Source organism: Nannospalax galili, unplaced genomic scaffold, assembly GCF_000622305.1.
Source record: "Nannospalax galili isolate Female #2095 unplaced genomic scaffold, S.galili_v1.0 scaffold934, whole genome shotgun sequence".
In the NCBI taxonomy this organism is placed as follows: Eukaryota; Metazoa; Chordata; class Mammalia; order Rodentia; family Spalacidae; genus Nannospalax; species Nannospalax galili.
The window spans coordinates 645,560-664,412 of record NW_008334762.1 but is presented as its reverse complement, the minus strand read 5'-3'; the positions used below and the strand labels follow the sequence as shown (position 1 = coordinate 664,412).

The 18,853-nt window shown below is 35.4% G+C and overlaps 1 protein-coding gene across 5 annotated transcripts in view; it reads left to right on the top strand.

The window, feature by feature from the left end:
* The window catches only part of Rmdn1 (regulator of microtubule dynamics 1), a 38,722-nt gene extending 25,620 nt beyond the window's left edge, over positions 1 to 13,102 (top strand). For 2 of the 5 annotated variants that reach the window (XM_029561801.1, XM_029561804.1), the window contains exons 5-11: positions 1,967 to 2,056; positions 5,933 to 5,988; positions 7,420 to 7,507; positions 8,657 to 8,687; positions 10,431 to 10,554; positions 11,961 to 12,094; positions 12,893 to 13,102. In XM_029561801.1, the coding sequence (XP_029417661.1) occupies positions 1,967 to 2,056; positions 5,933 to 5,988; positions 7,420 to 7,507; positions 8,657 to 8,687; positions 10,431 to 10,554; positions 11,961 to 12,090 (519 nt within the window). In that variant the 3' untranslated portion in view covers positions 12,091 to 12,094; positions 12,893 to 13,102. Of the gene's footprint in view, positions 1 to 1,966; positions 2,057 to 5,932; positions 5,989 to 7,419; positions 7,508 to 8,656; positions 8,688 to 10,430; positions 10,555 to 11,960; positions 12,114 to 12,892 lie in introns of all 5 variants that reach the window. The other 3 variants (XM_029561802.1, XM_029561803.1, XM_017797236.2) reach the window with 3 other exon arrangements.
* The last annotated feature ends 5,751 nt before the right edge of the window (positions 13,103 to 18,853 follow it).

The window sequence follows — 18,853 nt, the reverse complement described above, 5'->3', positions numbered from 1 at the left end:
TTTGTTTTTGTGAGAAAAGCTCTTATAAAAAGTTGTTATGTAGCCAGTACTGGACTTGAACTCTTTCTTGACTTCCAACATTCTGGGATTATAGGCTTCTATCCCTGGCAAAAAATTTCTCTTTAAAAATTGAGGTTCAGGGCTGAAGAGATGGCTCAGCAGTTAAGATCCAATACTGCTCTTGCAGAGGACTCAAGTTTTGTTCCCATTACCAATACCAGCTGGCTCACAACAGCCTGTAACTCAGTTCTAGGGGATCTGATGTCTGGCCTCCCTAGGCACTTGTGCTCACATGTACATATTCCCATGAAGCACACACAAAATTAGAAATGAAATCTTTAAAAAAAAAAATGCAAACATGGGCCAACAAGATGGCCTAGAAGGTAAAAGCTCTTGCTGTACAAGTCTGACGACCTGAGTTCAATCTCTGGAATCCACAAATAGCCACTTGGGGGGGGGGTGGAATTACAACTGTAATCCCAGCACTCCTAGGATGAGCTGGGAGGTGGAGACAGGAGGAAGCTAGCAGGCCAGCTAGTCTGGAATACACAAAGCAGCAGAATTAAAAGACCCTGCCTCAACAGTGTGGAATGAGAGAACCAACTCTCAAAAATCATCCTCAGGTGCCTGCACTCACATGATCTCACACATGTCATACACATACACACCAAAAAAATTTTTTTTAAGAATGTAAACTGATTACAGATAATGGATATTTTAGAAATTGAAATGGACAGATATGGAAATAAAAATCACCATTAACACATCTCCTACCATCAGCTCTTGCTAGTATAATAAGCATTAAGAAAGAGTTATGAACTAAATGGCAGCTTAATCATGGAGCAGATGTTTAGGGATCCATCCATAAGCTATATATATATGTGATAAATGCATAAGAGAAGTTTTGTGGTGCAGATGCAGGGCATTACACATGAAAGCCCAGTACTCTCTAACTGAGCTGCATCCCTACTCCCTCATAAGATACTATTTTATTCATACCTCTGATATATGGGAGAAGAGGGTCTGAGCACCAAGTTTAAAAACCTGTGTAATTCTTCTGATCAACTGGATTTGAATAGATGGGACAACTGGATAACTATCAGTGGACACTAAATGATAACAGTCAGTAAAGTGTGTGTTTGTGTGTATATTTCAAAATGTGCTTTTTAAATTTCCAGTAAACATCAGAACACAAAACAGTTGTAGTGGAAAACAGATTTAAACAAGTTAAGATCTTTTTATTGTGCTTCAGGTCCTGCAGAAATTAGCTCACACAAAAGGGGAGAGGTATTTATTATAAGAAATTGTATGCACAGAATTCAAAGACAAGGTCCTTTTGCGACTCAGGAAAAATTAGCTTAATTGCTCTGAGTCTTCACAAAACCTATCTCTGCTAAGATTATCTCAAATCTTTCTTACTGTAGACACATTTTTCCCACCTTATCCTAAATGTGGTAACTTGCCACACCTCCAGAGTTAATGAAGTTTAGATACTTTGGATTCAGCTCTTGGTGGATAAAGTCCGAGTCTCAGTTTGGGTATGTTGTCGAACAGTGACTATGGAGGTAATACCACACTTGAGAGCTGTGGCTGTTTCTACTAAAGCAGTGCAGATGTTGGAAAGGAAGATCCCAGAAAAGAGGATGGAAAGATAAATTGAGTTATTCAGTTACACAGCTTTCCAAATGTACACTCAGACCATAAACATAGTGTGTTATTTGTTATATTGACAATTTTATTAGTTTTCATCACTTTGTACTTAGTACTAGAGCTCTCTATAAATGTGTCCTATCCCTGAGTTTTTAGAGGGCCATGTCCACTTTTTTTTAATCTTTTACATTTAATGCAGCTTTATGCATAGTAACTTTTTGCTAAATGAAAGTGACAAGGAATAATTAATTACATTATTTTTCTAAGCTGGATGGAATATTATAAGCTCTGTTCTCACCTTTTCTTTTCCTTTTAGTGGTATGCAATCTGCATTAGTGATGTTGGAGACTACGAAGGCATCGAAGTTAAGATCGCAAATGCCTACATTATCAAGGAGCACTTTGAGGTACTGATTCAAATTCATGAATTTAAAAAGTCAATATTTTTATGAGTGGATATGTTTTGGTTACTAGTTATTAAATAGCTCTATGTCACTACATAGTGACATAAAGCTAGGCACGTTAATGGTACTTGTTGGCCCAGCTGCTTGGGAGGCAGAGGCATGAGATTGCTTGATCCTAGGAGTTTGGGGCTAGTCTGGGCAACATAGCAAGACCCATTTCATTTTAAAAAGCCAAAACACCAAAGCTCAGTGGGCTAGAGCAATAGCAGATTTTTTTGTTTCTTCTAATTTTCTGGGTCAACTTGAGGTAGTAGTGCTTCTACCTTGCTTGGTATAGCTAAGGTAACTTATAAGCATCACTTGCCTGGGTGTTCAGCTAGGACTGGAATGTTCAAGATGGCCTCTTGTCTGTTCTAGTTGTTCCTCACTTGTCTTTTTATTTTTTAAAGGTCTAGCCCAGGCTTCTCTACAGTATGGAAAATGTCTTAAAAAATGAGTGTTCCAAAGGAAAAGTTGAAGTTTGCAAATTTTATCAAACCATTTGTAGCACAATTGTTAACATTCTGTTGAATTAGAAAATTCACATGGCTGAGTCAGTTTCTGTGGAAGGTCTTGAATATCTGAAAATATGGTTAAAATGTAATCTAACACAACTGGCATATCACAGTAGTAATAATTCAATTTATGATTATGTTGTGTGTATTGTATGCTGTTTCAATATTTCTCCCTCAAGTTAAATTACTTATTTATAGTAAGCTCTTTGTTAGATGCTACAAGTTATGCAGAAATCTCTTTCATACTCTATATGTACACTATTTAGTTATTCTCACATTCAACAAAACTACCACAGGAACTTTACCATCGTTTCATATCTTTTATATTTGTAGATCATCTCAAAACTACACAGGAAGAACAAGAGATGTAAGCATAGATATGCTGAGTATGCTATTTATAGCTCTTTAGAATTTCATGGTTATAGGTCTTAGTTCCTAGCTTATATACTTACAAGTGAAAGATAACACTGGACTATGAATCCGTATACCTACCTTCTTTAAGCATCATTACATTTTATAATTTAATCATTTATATGTTCATGTTTTAATATATGTGAATTCAAACTGCACTATAGAATTAGTGGTACCTTATAGTACAAATTGGAGGCAGTTTTTCTTTCTTTAGTGGTATATAAAACAATAGTGTGACATACCTGTTTTTATTTGCTTATTTATTTGTTTTTTTATTTTGAGACAGGTTCTTGCTGTGTAACCCGGACTGACCTCCAACTCATGTTCTTCCTAAGTCAGCCTCTCAGGGTCTGGGATTACAGGCATATACTGTGTATGGAAGCATACCATTTTTGGTATCTTAAATTCGATAAAATACAGTAAGATTACTCAGTATCTCAGAATACAGAAATACATCAGTTTCAATATCAGGAATGAATGTGGAGAATATTTTAGAGTATACTTTGCAGTTTTGAAGAACTAGTGAAGGAGCACAATGTGTATGTGTGACTCATTCATGTAGAGTGTTTGCTCAGCATGTTCAAGGCCTGGGCTTAATCCCTAGCACTGGAAAAAGTAAGTGAATGTACAGATTATAAAAGATGACCACAGTGCAGTATATAAGCTTTCAAATATATATGTTTAAATATACTAAATATGGCTATTTATTTACATACAGGAATGATCATTTATACTACTATTTTTAGATTCCATTTTACATCTTAAAGTAGCAAGAAATTACCATTTTAGGGCTGTTTTTGAAAGACAAATGACAAGGACTATAAGAGTCCTTTCCTTCCTTGCTTGAAAGTAGTCCTTACCAAGTCCTCCAATAGTAAAACTTGGGACTGCGGATGTAGCTCATTTGGTAGAGTGCTGGCCTAGCATGTAGGAAACTGTGGTTTTGGCCCCTGTCATGGCATAAAACTGGGTATGCCTATAATCCCAATACCTCAGAGATAGAAGCAGGAGGATCAGAAGTTCATAGCAAGTTTGAGGCGAGTTTGGGCTACAGGAGACTGTGTCACAAACACAATTTACAAAGAAAACTACACCCATACTGGGGATGGTTACACACTTGTAAACCTCATATAATTCAGGGCTACATAGTACAATCCATGTCTAAAACTAATTAAATGACATTTTGCTATTAATTATACCACTGTATTGAAGGATAAGTAAAAGTTAGGTCTATATTGATTCTTATTAATCTGAAGATTTTCACCAAGTCATATCTGGCTAGCCTTATTCTACATTTTATCTCTGCCATGACTAATACCAATCAGATCTTAGTACCTGATACACTGTATTATGAAAAATGCAAACAGTGATGGTCGTGACAGAAAATATCACATTCTTTGTTTATTTCATTTTCACCGTAATGCTACAGAATATAGATATATATGTATATGTGCACACACGCATACACATGTGTGTGTGGTGCTGGAGATCAAACCCAGGGCTCCAGTGTGCTAGGTAAATTCTCTACCACTGAGCTATATTCCACAGTCTTTAATTTTTATGAAAGAAAAAACTACGCTTCAGCAAAAATACAGAATTTGCTAATGTCAAAACGGTCAAAGTCATTGAGCTGTGATTTGAATCCTGGCAGTCTTTCTTCAGTCATGCTCTTAACCACTGTAAGCATTTGAAATCGTGCACTTCGCCTACCACCAAACTTTATATGAAAGCATGGGCTTACAGAAAAGCATAAATGAGGAAGTCTTAATTTAAAAAAGAATTTAATTAGAATAACCCTTATTTTATGAGATTTCCCTAGTATTTTTCAACAAAATAGCAGATAAGAGGACTCATTACTTTGAAGCCATTCTGTAGTTTAAGCTTTACATTAATTGATATAGTAAATAGAAAGTAGGGAGATTTTATCAACATACTGCTATTACTATATGTAATATTCTCTGTGAATAAATAGCATTTTTACTTTGGTCATAGAAAGGGAAGTTGAACAAAATCTTTGTATGCAATAAGAGACTTTTAAAAATTATATACTTCTAGGTCTGTTTTTTAAGGGAAGAATAAAAGGAAAAAAATATTTGTTTTCTTTTAGGATTTGACAAAAATATTTATCTTTAATTTTGAAGAAACAAGGAAAGCTGTAGTTTATTAAGCTATTTTCAGAATTACATTAATTTGTATATTTTGTGCATTTTCTCATCATATAAATTTCTGAACCTTGTAAACTACATCCTTAGTAGAAGTCTTTAATAGTGCATTGAAAGAAATTTAACTAATTAAGAATCATGGGGCTGGGGAGATGTCTGTATAAAGTGCTTTCCATACAAGCATGAGGACCTGAGACTAGCTACCCAGTACCCATGTAAAAAAGCCAGGTACAGAGGCGTGCACTTGTAATTTCAGCATGGGATAAGGCAAAGACAGGAGGATCTCTGGGGCTTGCTAGCCAAACAGTCAAGCTAATCAGTGAACACCAGGTTCAGTGAGATTCCCTGTCTATAAAAAACAAGGTGGAGAGAGATTAAGGGAGACACCTGGCTTCAACCTCTGACATCCGAACCCCGCCCCCCCACCACCACCAGGCAAGAGAAGGAAAATTGGTATTGTGATTAAATGCAGGGTGGGGCTGGAGAGATTGCTCAGTAAAGAGTGCTTACTGCTCTTTCAGAGGACCAAACTTTAGTTTCCAGCACCCACATTGGGCAGCTCATAACCACCTGCAGCTCCAGCTCCAAGGCACCTGATGCCTTCCTCTGGCTTCAGTGGGCACCTGCACACATGTGACATTCACTCATACGCAGACATACACATAAAATAAAAATAAAAAATTTTAAATGCAGGGTGTGTTTTTTTAAATCACTGTTTCTTTGGTGTTTATAAAGATTTTATTTATTAACAGAAAGCAATTGAACTGAACCCTAAAGATGCTACTTCAATTCACCTTATGGGTATTTGGTAAGAAAATTTCTTTAATATTTCAGTGCTATTTCCTTATTTTATAGTATGTATAAATGCCTTATTTTACTATATATATATGTGCAAAATGAAGTACTTAAAATACTATTTAACAGAGTTGAGTGTTAAGTCCATTAAGTAGCACTTTGTATTGTTAGAACATACTAAATTTAACTGGACATGGTGGTGCATGCCTGTAATCCCAGTATTTAGGAGGCAAAGGCAAGAAGATCAGGAGTTCAAGTTCATCCTCACCTACACAGTGAGTTTGAGGTAGCCTAGGCTACATGAGACTGTGTCTCAGAAACCCCCTTCTCTACCTCCAAAAGAAAGCATAAAGTAAAAAGATCTTAAAACTTGTTATAGACCTTTAAATTTCCTTCCTTGGGAAAGACTATTCTCATTGACCATGCTAAGTAAAATTGCATTACTATAAATACTTTAGTAGGACACCATAGGAAGGTCTTTGTATCATCAAACTATATCAGATTGAAGCTTGATTAATCTGAGGAACAGTATAATTTTTCTTCCAATTTCATTGTGACTTTGTGTTCAGTATAAGTAATTATTTTGCATACAAGTGTTTTAAATATCTGCTGGTTAAGAGTCTTAAGATAGCAGGCTGGGTTGTTTCCTTTGGGAAAATAGTCTGCAGAGCTAAATATTCATTGTCATCTAAAAGTTCTGCATCAAACTCTTCTACAAAAGAAATGCTTTTCAGATTAAACTAACTTAATTACTGAGGATTAATAATCAAAGGATAGCCACTTAATCAGTAAGCAAACATGAGATACAGTCTGTCCAAGAAGTGTAGTCCTACTCAAAGATCTCAGATTTCTTCCCGTTTCAGAAAATTGTAAAGATTTTTGGATATTAATCATTTGCCCCACTCTTTTAAGAATGGATACAAATTTTTGGCTATTATTGTTATTTATGTATACTACATTTAGTTTTGTCATTAAAAATATATTAATTTTTTGTATGTCAAACATTGGAGTAATAGGCTGGTGTCATGCATGGAATAAGTCCTTCAACAGGGATGATGAGGCAGGAAGATTAGGAGTTTAAGATTAGCCTGGGCTACATAACACAACCCTATTCAAAAGAAAACCAGAACCAAATCGGAATAATGATCTTGTCTCAGTTGTAAAGAACAGACATAGTATCAGTACCTGGCACAGAGTGAGCACTATACTACTGCTTACTATTTACCTTTACTCACAAAGTAGACCCAAATCCTGCATCAGGTCAATCTCTAGGTATTAATTTCAGTATGAATATTAATCAGCAGTATTTCCTGTAAAGTTCAAATTGTTTAAAGTTATAGTGGAACATTCTTTTTATAGTATCTATTAAGATGTTTGGTTCTCTTAGTTAAAAAGGTACAATTTGAATTGTATAACAGCATAATGCTGTTTTATTCCCCTGTAGGTGTTATACATTTGCTGAAATGCCTTGGTATCAAAGAAGAATTGCAAAACTGCTGTTTGCAAATCCTCCTAGTTCCACCTATCAGGAGGTAGTATGATGTCCTTTGTTAAGTTAATACCAATTTCTTAACTACAGTACCATGCTACAGTGTCCACACATACGGAGATCTGATTCAGTAAAGGACTTGAACAAGTTTCTAATGATCCATTTCAACAATATCACAAAGGCTTACTCCTTACTGTCCAGGACTGGTGAATGCTTTTTTGTTGTTTTTTTTTTTAGGTGAGTGGCTAATAATTCTTTTATATTGCCATCTAATAGCTCATGGCTAAAATGGACCTTCATTTTCTATTTGAAATCTAGAATATGTAAAAGTCATAAAGCAGAATAAGAATAGAGCAACTGTTAACCAGTGTGTTCTAGGTATTCAATATAATAAAAGCCACTTATCTACTTATAAAAACATTACAAATTCTTTTGAGTATGAAAGGCTCATATTCTCCACATACTTTAAAGGCCTTTTACTTTACCTGTAAAAACAATAATTTGAAAGGGATTTGTATATAAGTGTAAGTTTTTTCCTTTGAACTGCCTTTTTAGCCTGTTGGATAAATTTATCTTGAGTTTACTACCAGTCATAAATTTTCAAAGTATGAGGAAATTGTCAATTGAAAAATTTCTCCTAATACTTCTCCTGTCATAATAAAGAGTATTTATTATTGCTTGTCCCTGGAATGTATAGTATATAATTTGATGATCATGAACATGGGTTCCATCCCCAGCCAACAATAAAACCAAACCAAACCAAACCTACAGATATCTGTGTGTGTGTGTGTGTGTGTGTGTGTGTGTGTGTGTGACAATGTATAACCTATATATTACTGAATAAATTCACTAATTATATCTAGTTTTTGCTAGAAGTTGCTGACCTAAGAGAAAGACAACAGGTAAATTACAAATGATCAATTTAGCTCTGTACACAGGATAGGTCAGTGCAAGTTCTAAATAGTTACCAAATTATTACAGAAGTGATCCTTATTAAAATCTAATTCTTTGATGATTTAATAGTGTTATATTGAGTTTGGCCATGTTAATCTCACTGTTGAACTGATCATTACTTTGTAACCACTTACTTCCTCTTTAATACTAGGAATAAATCTTTAAGAAAATGTTTTTTTTTTTTTAAAAAAAGAGTCTAATCATTTTCATTCTGTTGTGTTCTTTGTATTTTTAACAGGCCTTGAAATACTTTCACAGGGCTGAACAAGGTGATATTTTAAAATTCCAAGTATTAATATAATTAAAACTATATTAATCTTCAATATGTCATAGAAAATTTCAAACTTTTGCTACTTATTTTATGTGAGTGTTTTGCCTGCATGTATGTAAGTGCATCCATGTAATACGAGGCCATGGAGGTCAAAAGAGGGCATCAGATCATCTGGAACTGTAATTACAGATGTTGTTAGCCTCCTTGTGGGTACTGGGAACTGAATCCAGGTCCTCTAGAAGAGCAGTCAGTGCCCTTAATTGCTGAGCCATCTCTCTGTCCCCATAGAAAAATTTTAAAACAAAGATATTTATTATTAAATGTTGTATACTAGATACTGTAAAAGAAATTTTTAAATTTTTAATTAAAAAATTTATATATGAGTGTTTTGCCTGAGTGTATGTTAGGTGTACCATATTTCTGCCTGTGTGTGGTGCCTACAGAGGGCAGAAGGCAGTATCACATCTGGAACTGGAGTTATGGATAGTTGCTAGCCACCATGTGGGTCCTAGGAACTGAACCCATGTCCTCAGCAAGAGCAGTGCTCTTAACCACTGAGCCATTTCTCCAGTCATAAATTTTAAATTCTTTTTTAAAATTTAATTTTATTTATTATTTTTATGTGTATGAGTGTTATGTCTGCATGTAATGCCTGTGCAAGCAATGCCTGTGGAGGATAGAAGAGGCTGTCGGATCCCCCAGAACTGGAGTTACAGTTATTAGCTGCCATGTGGATGCTGGGATTCAAACCTTGGTCTTCTGCAAGAACAGTCAGTGTTCTTAACTGCTGAGCCATCTCTCCAGCCCCATAAATTTTAAATTCTTTTTAAAAATAAAGATCACCCAAGTAAGAATGGAGCTTAAATACGAAGCTAAAGTTCTGAAATGTTCACTTCATTTAATGTAATTCTTTTTTATGAGGAAGCTTGGACAAACTGACTTTCTAACTTGATATTATATAGTTAGAGGCACTTAAATGGAAACTGGTTAAAACCAGGCTGGTTTTTGCTATGTTGCAGAATACTGTATTCCTTTGTGAAAGTTTCATGTTTTTCTTACTTTAAGAGGACTACAACACTCTTGCTAGTTTAGCCTATAAATTTTCCCTTTAAAAAAAAAAAAAAAACACTGGGGCTAGGGTTGTAACTCAGTGGCACAGTGCTTTGCTAACATGCACAAGGCCGTGAGTTCAGTCCCCATCACTGGAAAAAAATAACAGCAAGGAGACATAAGTGTATGTTACCAATTATACCATAAAACCAATGTAAATATGTTCCTATAATTTTGGGGGGATAGTTCTTACTTCAGGCTGGCTGCTAAGTTTCGATCTCCTTCCTCAGTTTCCTGAACACTGGAATTAAAGGCATACATCACCATTAGTAAAATTTAGTCAGAAAAAATTAACACATATTCTTTGTTAACTTCTAAGCCCTATATACATACACTTAAACAATTTGATAATAAGCAATTTAGTTTTTAAAACTCTAGAGAACTGTTTGAATGTTTAATATTAATTTATAAGTTTTGGTTTATCATATTGTCCTTGATATTTTTTGCTAATGATATTTTACATATCACTATGAATTTAAGAATGAAATTTTCTCAAAGGGATTTAAAACTATAAAATAAACTTTAACCTTCTGACAGGGTTGGAGGTGCTGAATAAAGCATGTCCTCTTCTCATGGAGTTAAAGGAATCCAATCATTTATTAGGTTTCACCTGATCAGTCACTTTCTCTAAGTAAAAGTTTGCCCAAATCTACTTTAGAAGCTCCTCCTGTGTTAGCGACTTCTACATCTCCCACTTCAGCCTTCTTACTCCATACTCACAACATTTGTGTGTGTGTTCAAGGCTGTAAATATGGGTAAGATGGGGCGTTTGTCTTTTGGCCTCATTATTGCATCTTCAATGCCTCACATCTGATGCTTAGCAAACTTGCTAGATGAGGAAGCACATGTATAAGTCAATGCACACATCCTTAAAAATGTTTAAATCAAAGAAATTAAATGATTGAGTTTTATGCAAATAATATAAATTCTATGCAGGAAAAAGTATGCTTATGTTCTTTTCTTTTTTTGTGGTGAATATTGAACCTAGAGTCTGTTGTATGCTAAGCATGTCTATGACTAAGCTATGTTCTCACGCTCAGAAAGTATGCTTTGAATATAGATGGTCCCAGATTATTAGGAGGAAGCTATGTGGTGATACATGCCTATAGTCTCCAGGTCTCAGGAATATGAAGCAGAAGGATTTTGAGTTTAAGTTAGTTCCAGGCTCCCTTGGATTATATAGCCAAAACTTGTCTCAAAAAGAATTAGTAAAGTTAGTGAGAAGATTCTTTTATGCTTTCAATCATAGACTTTTTTTAAAATTACTTTTTATTTAACACTTAGTTGTACATTTTTTTTGGTCTTTTTGAGTTGTACATATATATAGGGCAGTGATAATTCAGTATATACAACATGTAATTATCAAATCAAAGTAATTAGTTATCTCCATTTCCAGCATTTACTATTTCTTTGTTATTAGGAAGTTTTCAACTCTTCTAAGATTTTTAAAATATATAAGCTGTTATAGTTTCCCACTGTGCTGTAGGTAGGTCTTATTCCTCCTTTGTAACTATAGTTGTGACTCCCTTATCCAGCTTCTCCATCCCTTCCCCTTTTCAGTTTCTAGTAACCACTATTCTACTCTCACATTCATAAGCTTTTTGTTTGTACAAGCCAATAATAGTCTTCAGCCTGTTAAAGTCCTATTCATCCTCCAAGATATTTATGTCTCAGTCAATTGTTTTCTTCTGTAGCTTCTAGTAATGCATTTAGTGTGTTCATGGTTCCCTCTATGCTGAAGTATAACAGACAGTTAGGAAATGTTGATGAAACATGTTGTCATAATTTCATTCATTCACTGAACCAAGTATATGTGTTTTTTTTTCTTCTACACTATTCTAGGCACTTAGGATACAGTAAGGAAAAGTAGTTTAAAAAAGAAATTGTTTTTTTTTTATAGCTTACATTCTATCAATACGAAGATATTTTTATAAAATTCTTAAAATGAGACATATATAATAAAGTACCTGTCCCATAGGAGAGGAAATATATGGTAATTACTTGTTATTTTCTTGAAATAACATTTGAACAAAAGAGAATTGTACTAGCCTAATCATTAATTAACCACACAATTTATTATTTAGACCAAAAAATTAAACCTATAAAAACAAAAAAACACCATTTCTCTGGAGCTAAATTTGTTTCTCCTCCTTATGTACAGTGGATCCAAACTTCTACAGCAAAAATTTGCTACTTTTAGGAAAAACATACTTGAAGCTAAACAACAAAAAGCTTGCTGCTTTCTGGCTAATAAAAGCCAAGGATCATCCAGCACACACAGAGGAAGATAAACAGGTAAAACATCTCTAGTAAGGTAAGACAGGCTTTCATTGAGGCATTATTAAATAAAAATGAACTGAGAACTTCTTTAAAAGCATGATTGTCTAAATGCATAGTACTGTTGAAAACACAAGTGTTCATCTGTATATTTATCCTTATGCTTTTACATAGCAAATCTTTAGTTACTGTCACCAAATGTTAGGAGCTGGCCAAGGAATGTTTATCCAAGATGAGATGCCCAAGAATAAGCCTGCTCAGGTTGGTTATAGACCCCTTTCTCACTTCATTCACTCTATCTTTACCATGGATGGATAAAGGATGGATAGATGGATGGATAGATGGATAGATGACAGGTAGGTAGATAGATAGATAGATAGATAGATAGATAGATAGATAGATAATCTGTTCACATACGATTTCTAAAATGGTCAGGAGGTGGAGATAGATGTGAGGTGGAGATTTGAGGGATGTGAACTTAAGTGGACAAGTTCCTAGCATTAAAAAGCACAAATTATAATCCTTTATGGAATGAATGGAACACAAATTTCAGGATGGAAAGATAGATTAAATAGGCAGAAAAATACTACTTGAGTATGGGGTTGCCACCACTGCAAATGATTAAAATTTTTAGCAACTGAAGCTTGAATGCCACACAATGAATGAATGTGAGACTCTATATATCATCACTACCAAGAAATTTCATTCATGTCCTATTTTGTTTTCTCAAAACTCCTAGAAACCATGTTTTATAAAGTTAAATTTCGCAAGTTAATGTCTAAGTTGTACTATTTATAATATTTTTTTTCATTTTAGATACAGACAGAAGCTGCTCATTTGCTTACAGGTTTGTGACAAGAACTGAGAACTTTTCAGAGAAGAAAACAACTTACCTAATTCCTTGCCTTTTCATTGAAATATAAAGATGATACATTAACCATAATAGTTCTATCACTTTTTTTCCACCTCAGTACTTTTTTTTTTTTGTCTTTGAGACAGGGTCTCCTTGTAGCCCCAGCTGTCCTGGAACTCACTATGTAAACCAGGCTGGCCTCGAACTCAAAAGACCTGCCTGCCTTTGCCTCGCAAGTGCTGGGATTAAAGGCGTGCACCACCACACCCGGCCACCTCAGTACTTTTTTTTAAAAAAATTATTTTTATTTGATATGTATGAGTGTTTTGCCTGTATGTGTATAAGTGCACCTGTGTTGTGCAATACCTGTGGAGGACAGAAGAGGGTGTTGGATCCCCTGGAACTGGAGTTATGGATGGTTGTTAGCCACCAAATGAGTGCTGAGATTTGAACCTGGATCTTCTGCAGGAACAATCAGTGCTCTTAACTGCTGAGCCTTCTCTCCAACCCCTACCACAGTACTTTTATGTATGAACAGTTAACAGATATACAAAATTCTAGGTTTCTTCACAAGAAACAGGATAAAAGAAACTATCATACTTTCCTAAGAGTGCTAGGAATATGTTTTCCTGGTTCAAACAGATTATTTTACATTAGGGACACCAATAGTAAGTACAGCATGGTATGAGATATCTCATTACTGATCACCTCAAGATGAGAGGTTTTCAAGAAAATAAAACTTTGTGGAACAGGTAGCAGATGGGGAAGTGGGTTTTCAAGTTGGAATTGTCTGAAAGTTTCTATCTTGGAGAGCTGGTGGAGTAGTTATGATGTTCAGAGTTCCTAGTATAAAGTGATGCCTGCAAAAGCAAAAAACTCAGGTCAGGAGATGACTGAAAATGGAGTGGTTTTCTTTATTAAATGTGGTATAGCCTCACAGACGGATTAAAATTTGTCAATAGACAAAACACAAATTATAATCCTCTATGGAATGAAAGGAACACAAATTTCAGGGTGAAATGGAAATAAATATATTAAATAGGCAGAAAAATACTACTTGAGTCTGGAGTTGCCACCATTGCAAATGATTAAATATTTTAGCAGTTGAAGCTTGAATGCCCCACACAGTGAACGAATGTGAGGCTCTATGTATAGGTATATTTTTCCCAAAGGACATGAGAGTTATAATAGTTTATTAAATTACTGTGAAGTGTGTAGGTGTGTGCTATTCCTGATTTATCATGTAAACTTCCAAACATAAACACTGGAAGAATATCCTGTCTGTTGATCTGGAATCTTTAACAGTTTTTAATCTTTTGCTATGTTCCATTTATATATGTATATATGTATTCATATACAATATATTTCTAAATCATTGAAATTGCAGATATTACACCTGTAAGTATTTTGGCTGCTTTTTAGCATGACATCTCCCAAAACAAAACAAAAAAAATACCTTAATATAAGCATTACATTTTCTAGATCAAGATATACTCAAGTTTCCTTAACTGTCCAAAAAAGTCTTCTATTTCTTGAAAACTGAATTTGATTTTTCAGCTTAGTTGATTTTAATAAGGAAAAATTCCTCCCACTTGTCTTAACAATCTGACTTTTGGGAGAGGCCAGTCCAGTTGTACTTCCAGTGTCCTTCATTCCAGATTGGCCTAATGGACCTGAGAACCATGGTTCCATTTTGTCCTCAGGGACTCCAATTAATTATATTTCATCTCTGCATTTCATATTCATCACTTTGAAAAATTTTTTAAAAACATTATTTTTTTATTTATGTGTATGAGTATATTTCCTGGATGTATATAAGTGCACCTGTGTAGTGCAGTGCCAGTGAAGGTCAGAAGAGAGCATCAGATTCCCCCGGAGCTGAAGTTACAGATGCTTGTGAACCACCAAGAGGGTGCTGGGAATCAAATCCAGGTCTTCTTCAAGAGCAGCCGGTGCTCTTAACCACCAAGTCATCTCTCCAGCCCCTACTGAAATTTTTAACATGTTTCATTTCCTAAGTTCATTTCTATCTTCTGTCTACCTTCTGTTTGGTTGTCTGTATTCTTTCCTAAATACTTGATAATCGTCTTCATTTTTGTTTTTGTCCTTGTCTTTACTTTTCCCCTCTTAACTTCCATTAGCACCCATCTCATGTTTCATTATTTGTGTCATTATAAATTTGGGCTTTTTTAATATTCAGTTTATTTAATTCACTTTAGCATATTATGCTAAAGTATTTCAGGTTTTTTTTTTTCTCCTAGTGTTGAGTAAAACCAGCTTCATGCACTTAATTCCAGACACTGCCCCACAGCACCTTTGACTTGCTCTTTAGAATGACTTTTATAGTATAATTTTTTTTGTTACCAGCACAAACAAAAAATGATGTCTAGAAAGTTGTTTTTATAAAATGAGGTATTTTTTCAGTAATAAAGCCTTTTATGGATCAGAGGCTGTATCTTCTGATGCTTTATAGAAATATAAAAATAATTTTTATTTTGAAATAAGATTCACAAGAAACTATAAAATGTAATACAAAGAGGTCCTGGGTACCATTCCTCCTTATACCTGTGGTAATGTATAAATATGATACATTACCAAACTAAGAAATATACTAGTATAATCTATAGGCCTTAATTCAGACTCTGTGTCACTTTTAGATATTCTACTTTTGTCTAGCTCTTCGTACCTTTATCATGTAGATTTTTATGACTGCCACTAGTCAAGGTACACACACATCTGTTCCATCATCTCAGACACTCTTTACAGTCATGCCTGCCATCATTCCTGACATACCACTAGTCTGCCATGAATTTGTTGTTTCAAGGATTTTAGGCAAATGGAATTTCATGGAATGTGATCGTTTGAGATTGTGCTTTCCCACTTAGCAAGTTGCTCTTACAGCCAACTAAGTTCAAACAGTAGTTTTAAGTGTTGAGTAATATCTTTTTTAGCCAACCAGAAGGTATTTAGTTTTTTCCTAATTTCTGGCTATTAAAAATAAGGTGCCGTGCATTCATGTTGATTGTGGCATTGTTTATATAGACAAGTCATGGAATCAGTCTAGATGTCACATCATATGGATAAAGAAAATGTGGTGTATATGCACAAAGGAGTTTTTTCCAGCCAAAAAATAGGAATTATGTTGCAGCAAATTAGAGATGATTTAGTTAAGCCAAATATAAGCTCAGACAAATATTGCATGTTTTCTTTATATGTGTAATCTAAAAACAAATTACATACCTAAGACATGAAAGTAGAAGGCAGACTACTTGGGAAGAAGGAAGTAATGATGGACCGGATATGTCAAGGTACACGATATACGTGTATGAAAATGTCATAATGAAACCCATTGTTTTGAACAAGGAATATTTGCTAATAACTGAATTTTTAAAAACTATGAATATGGGGCTGGAGAGATGGCTCAGTGGTTAAGAGCACTGACTGCTCTTGCAGAGGACCCCAGAACCCACATGGCAGCTATGAACCATTCTTAACTCCAGTTCCAGCGGAATCCAAAGTCCTCTTCTGACCTCTGCGACATTGCACGACATGGGTGCACTCACAAACATGCAGGCAATATACTCATACACATAAAAATGATAAATATTTTTTAACCCCCCCCCCAAAAAAAACAATTATGTGGTATGTTTTTATGTCACTTATTTTGCCTCTGGGAGAAGTGGGCAGAAGCACATGGGATTTGGTGTGCTTTTAAAAAACATTTTTAATGTGTATGAGTGTACTGCCTGCATGTATGTAAGTGCGTCCGTGTTGTGCAATGCCCGCAGAGATCAGAAGACAGCATTAGGTTCCCTGGAACTGGTTACAGATGGTTGTTAGCAACCATTTGAGTATTGGAAACCAAACCCCAGTCCTCTGCAAGAGCAGCCAGAGTGCTTAACCTCTGAGCCATCTTTCCAGCACTGGATCTGCATTTTTTAGTTTTTGTTTTGAATTTGAGAAGGCCTATTCACCAGGTGTTACATTGGTTCCTGATGTGTGCCCAAGGGTGACACTACTACTTCAGAAAATGCACCCTTCATCTCCATTATATTCCTTTTCTTGTGTAATTCCCACTTAATCTGTTTTTGTGTGCATTCCAAAGCTGATTTTGTTGTAAGTGGCTTATTGATCCCCATGCACATAGGATTTGTAGTATCCTATACTGAACACACTAGCGGCACAGGCAGTGGGTGATTACTTCCCTTTAAGGGTGTTTCCTTCCTTTTCTTGAGGATGTAAGAAACCTGAATTTGAATTTTTTTAAAAAATTTATTTATTGGTAGTGCTGTGGACGGAGGAACAGAGGGCCTCTGAACATGCAGGAGAGAAGGCTGTGGTCTTTTGTTTTCCACCCTCCTCCCTCCAATGTTTGGTATTGAACCAGTTCTTTCTTCTTTCTCCCCTTTTTGAGACAAAAGGTCTCACTATGTAGCTCTGACTGATCTGGAACTCAGTATATGTAAACCAGGTTGACCTCAAACTCACAGAGATCCACCTACTCCTTAAGTGTTAGGATTAAAGGTGTACACAGCCACCATGTCCAGCCTGTTCTCACTGCTTTACAACAGAATTTTTCCAGTGTGGACTGTGAACAGGCTTTGGAAGATATTACATGACCTGTCAGGGTTGTCTCATCTTAAAATAGGGATGATGAAAACAAAATACCAACTTTATCACAAGGATTAAGAGAATAGTTCATGTAAAAGGTATAATCAGTATTTTAATTGCATTCTCCTTAGTTGAATTTGGGAGTAGAAATTTTGGATTTATATGAAATCCCCAGTTGATCTTAAACATGATTTCTAATTGCAACAGATTAAGAAAAGTAGGGAATATTACAGGAGAACTTTTATTTTCTCATTCACATTCTTCAACAGGTGATTTGTTTTACTTCTGAAATGTCTACTAGATCATCTTATATTTAGATAAACGTTAGGACTCAATAAACTTAGAGCAGACTACCTGTGCTTGATCACTCAGAAAACTGTAAGCGGGAGCCGGGACTAGCCATCAGGCAAGGTTAGGCCTCAGAAAATGAATGTGTAGCAGTAATGTAGCAGAACATCTACACAGTTCTCTAAGAACCAGCATCTCTTAAAGTGACAGCTCAGGGCATGCAATTATAAGTTTTCAGGGAATCCCAGTGATAATTCCCTATTGCTTATCTGGAACTTCTCAGTTCAGAAGCAGTTTACCAGCCAGGGTCATTTTTAATCTGAAACATATGCAAGGCTGGCAATATAGCAGATATACATTAGTTTTCAGGAGGAGAGCTGGGTCAGTAATTGAAGCCAGTGGGAGAAAATGTTAACATTCTCACTTTCAACTGCTTAAGAAGTACAGGGGGAGAAAAAAACCAAAAAAAAAAAAAACAAAAAAACCAATGGACGGACAGCTGAGTTGATTGATGAAATTGTGTTAAGCCTATGATGAAATGATGCATAGGCTCAATGATGATGGTGATACGAAGTGTCACTATGATAAAGTAGCATTATTAACCTGACTCTGAGCTTTCATCTCTTACTGCTTCATGAGTTGTGTTCAGACAGCCTTGTGCAGTTTTTTTTTGGAGTTATTCCAACTCAGAGTAGGAATGGGAAGAAAGAGAGAAAGCAGGAGGTAGCGCACATTTCTCTGCTTTTTGATGACTGCTACTGGGTAGCTAAATCAAGACAAGTTTTAGGTCTGGAGTCTGTAATTGGGTATGAATAGAAAAAGGGCCTGATAGGTCTGCAAACTAATCTTCCCTGGAAAGTTGGTTTGATTTCTGTGGACTCTGTTACTGACACATGCAAACTTCTAACTACTAAAGGGATTAGCTCCCTGAAGTCCTACCTGAAAGCAACCTTGAACCATAGCTACAAAACTGGTAGTCAAATATCCCCACTGAACGATATTCAATTATTTCTCTCATTGCAGAT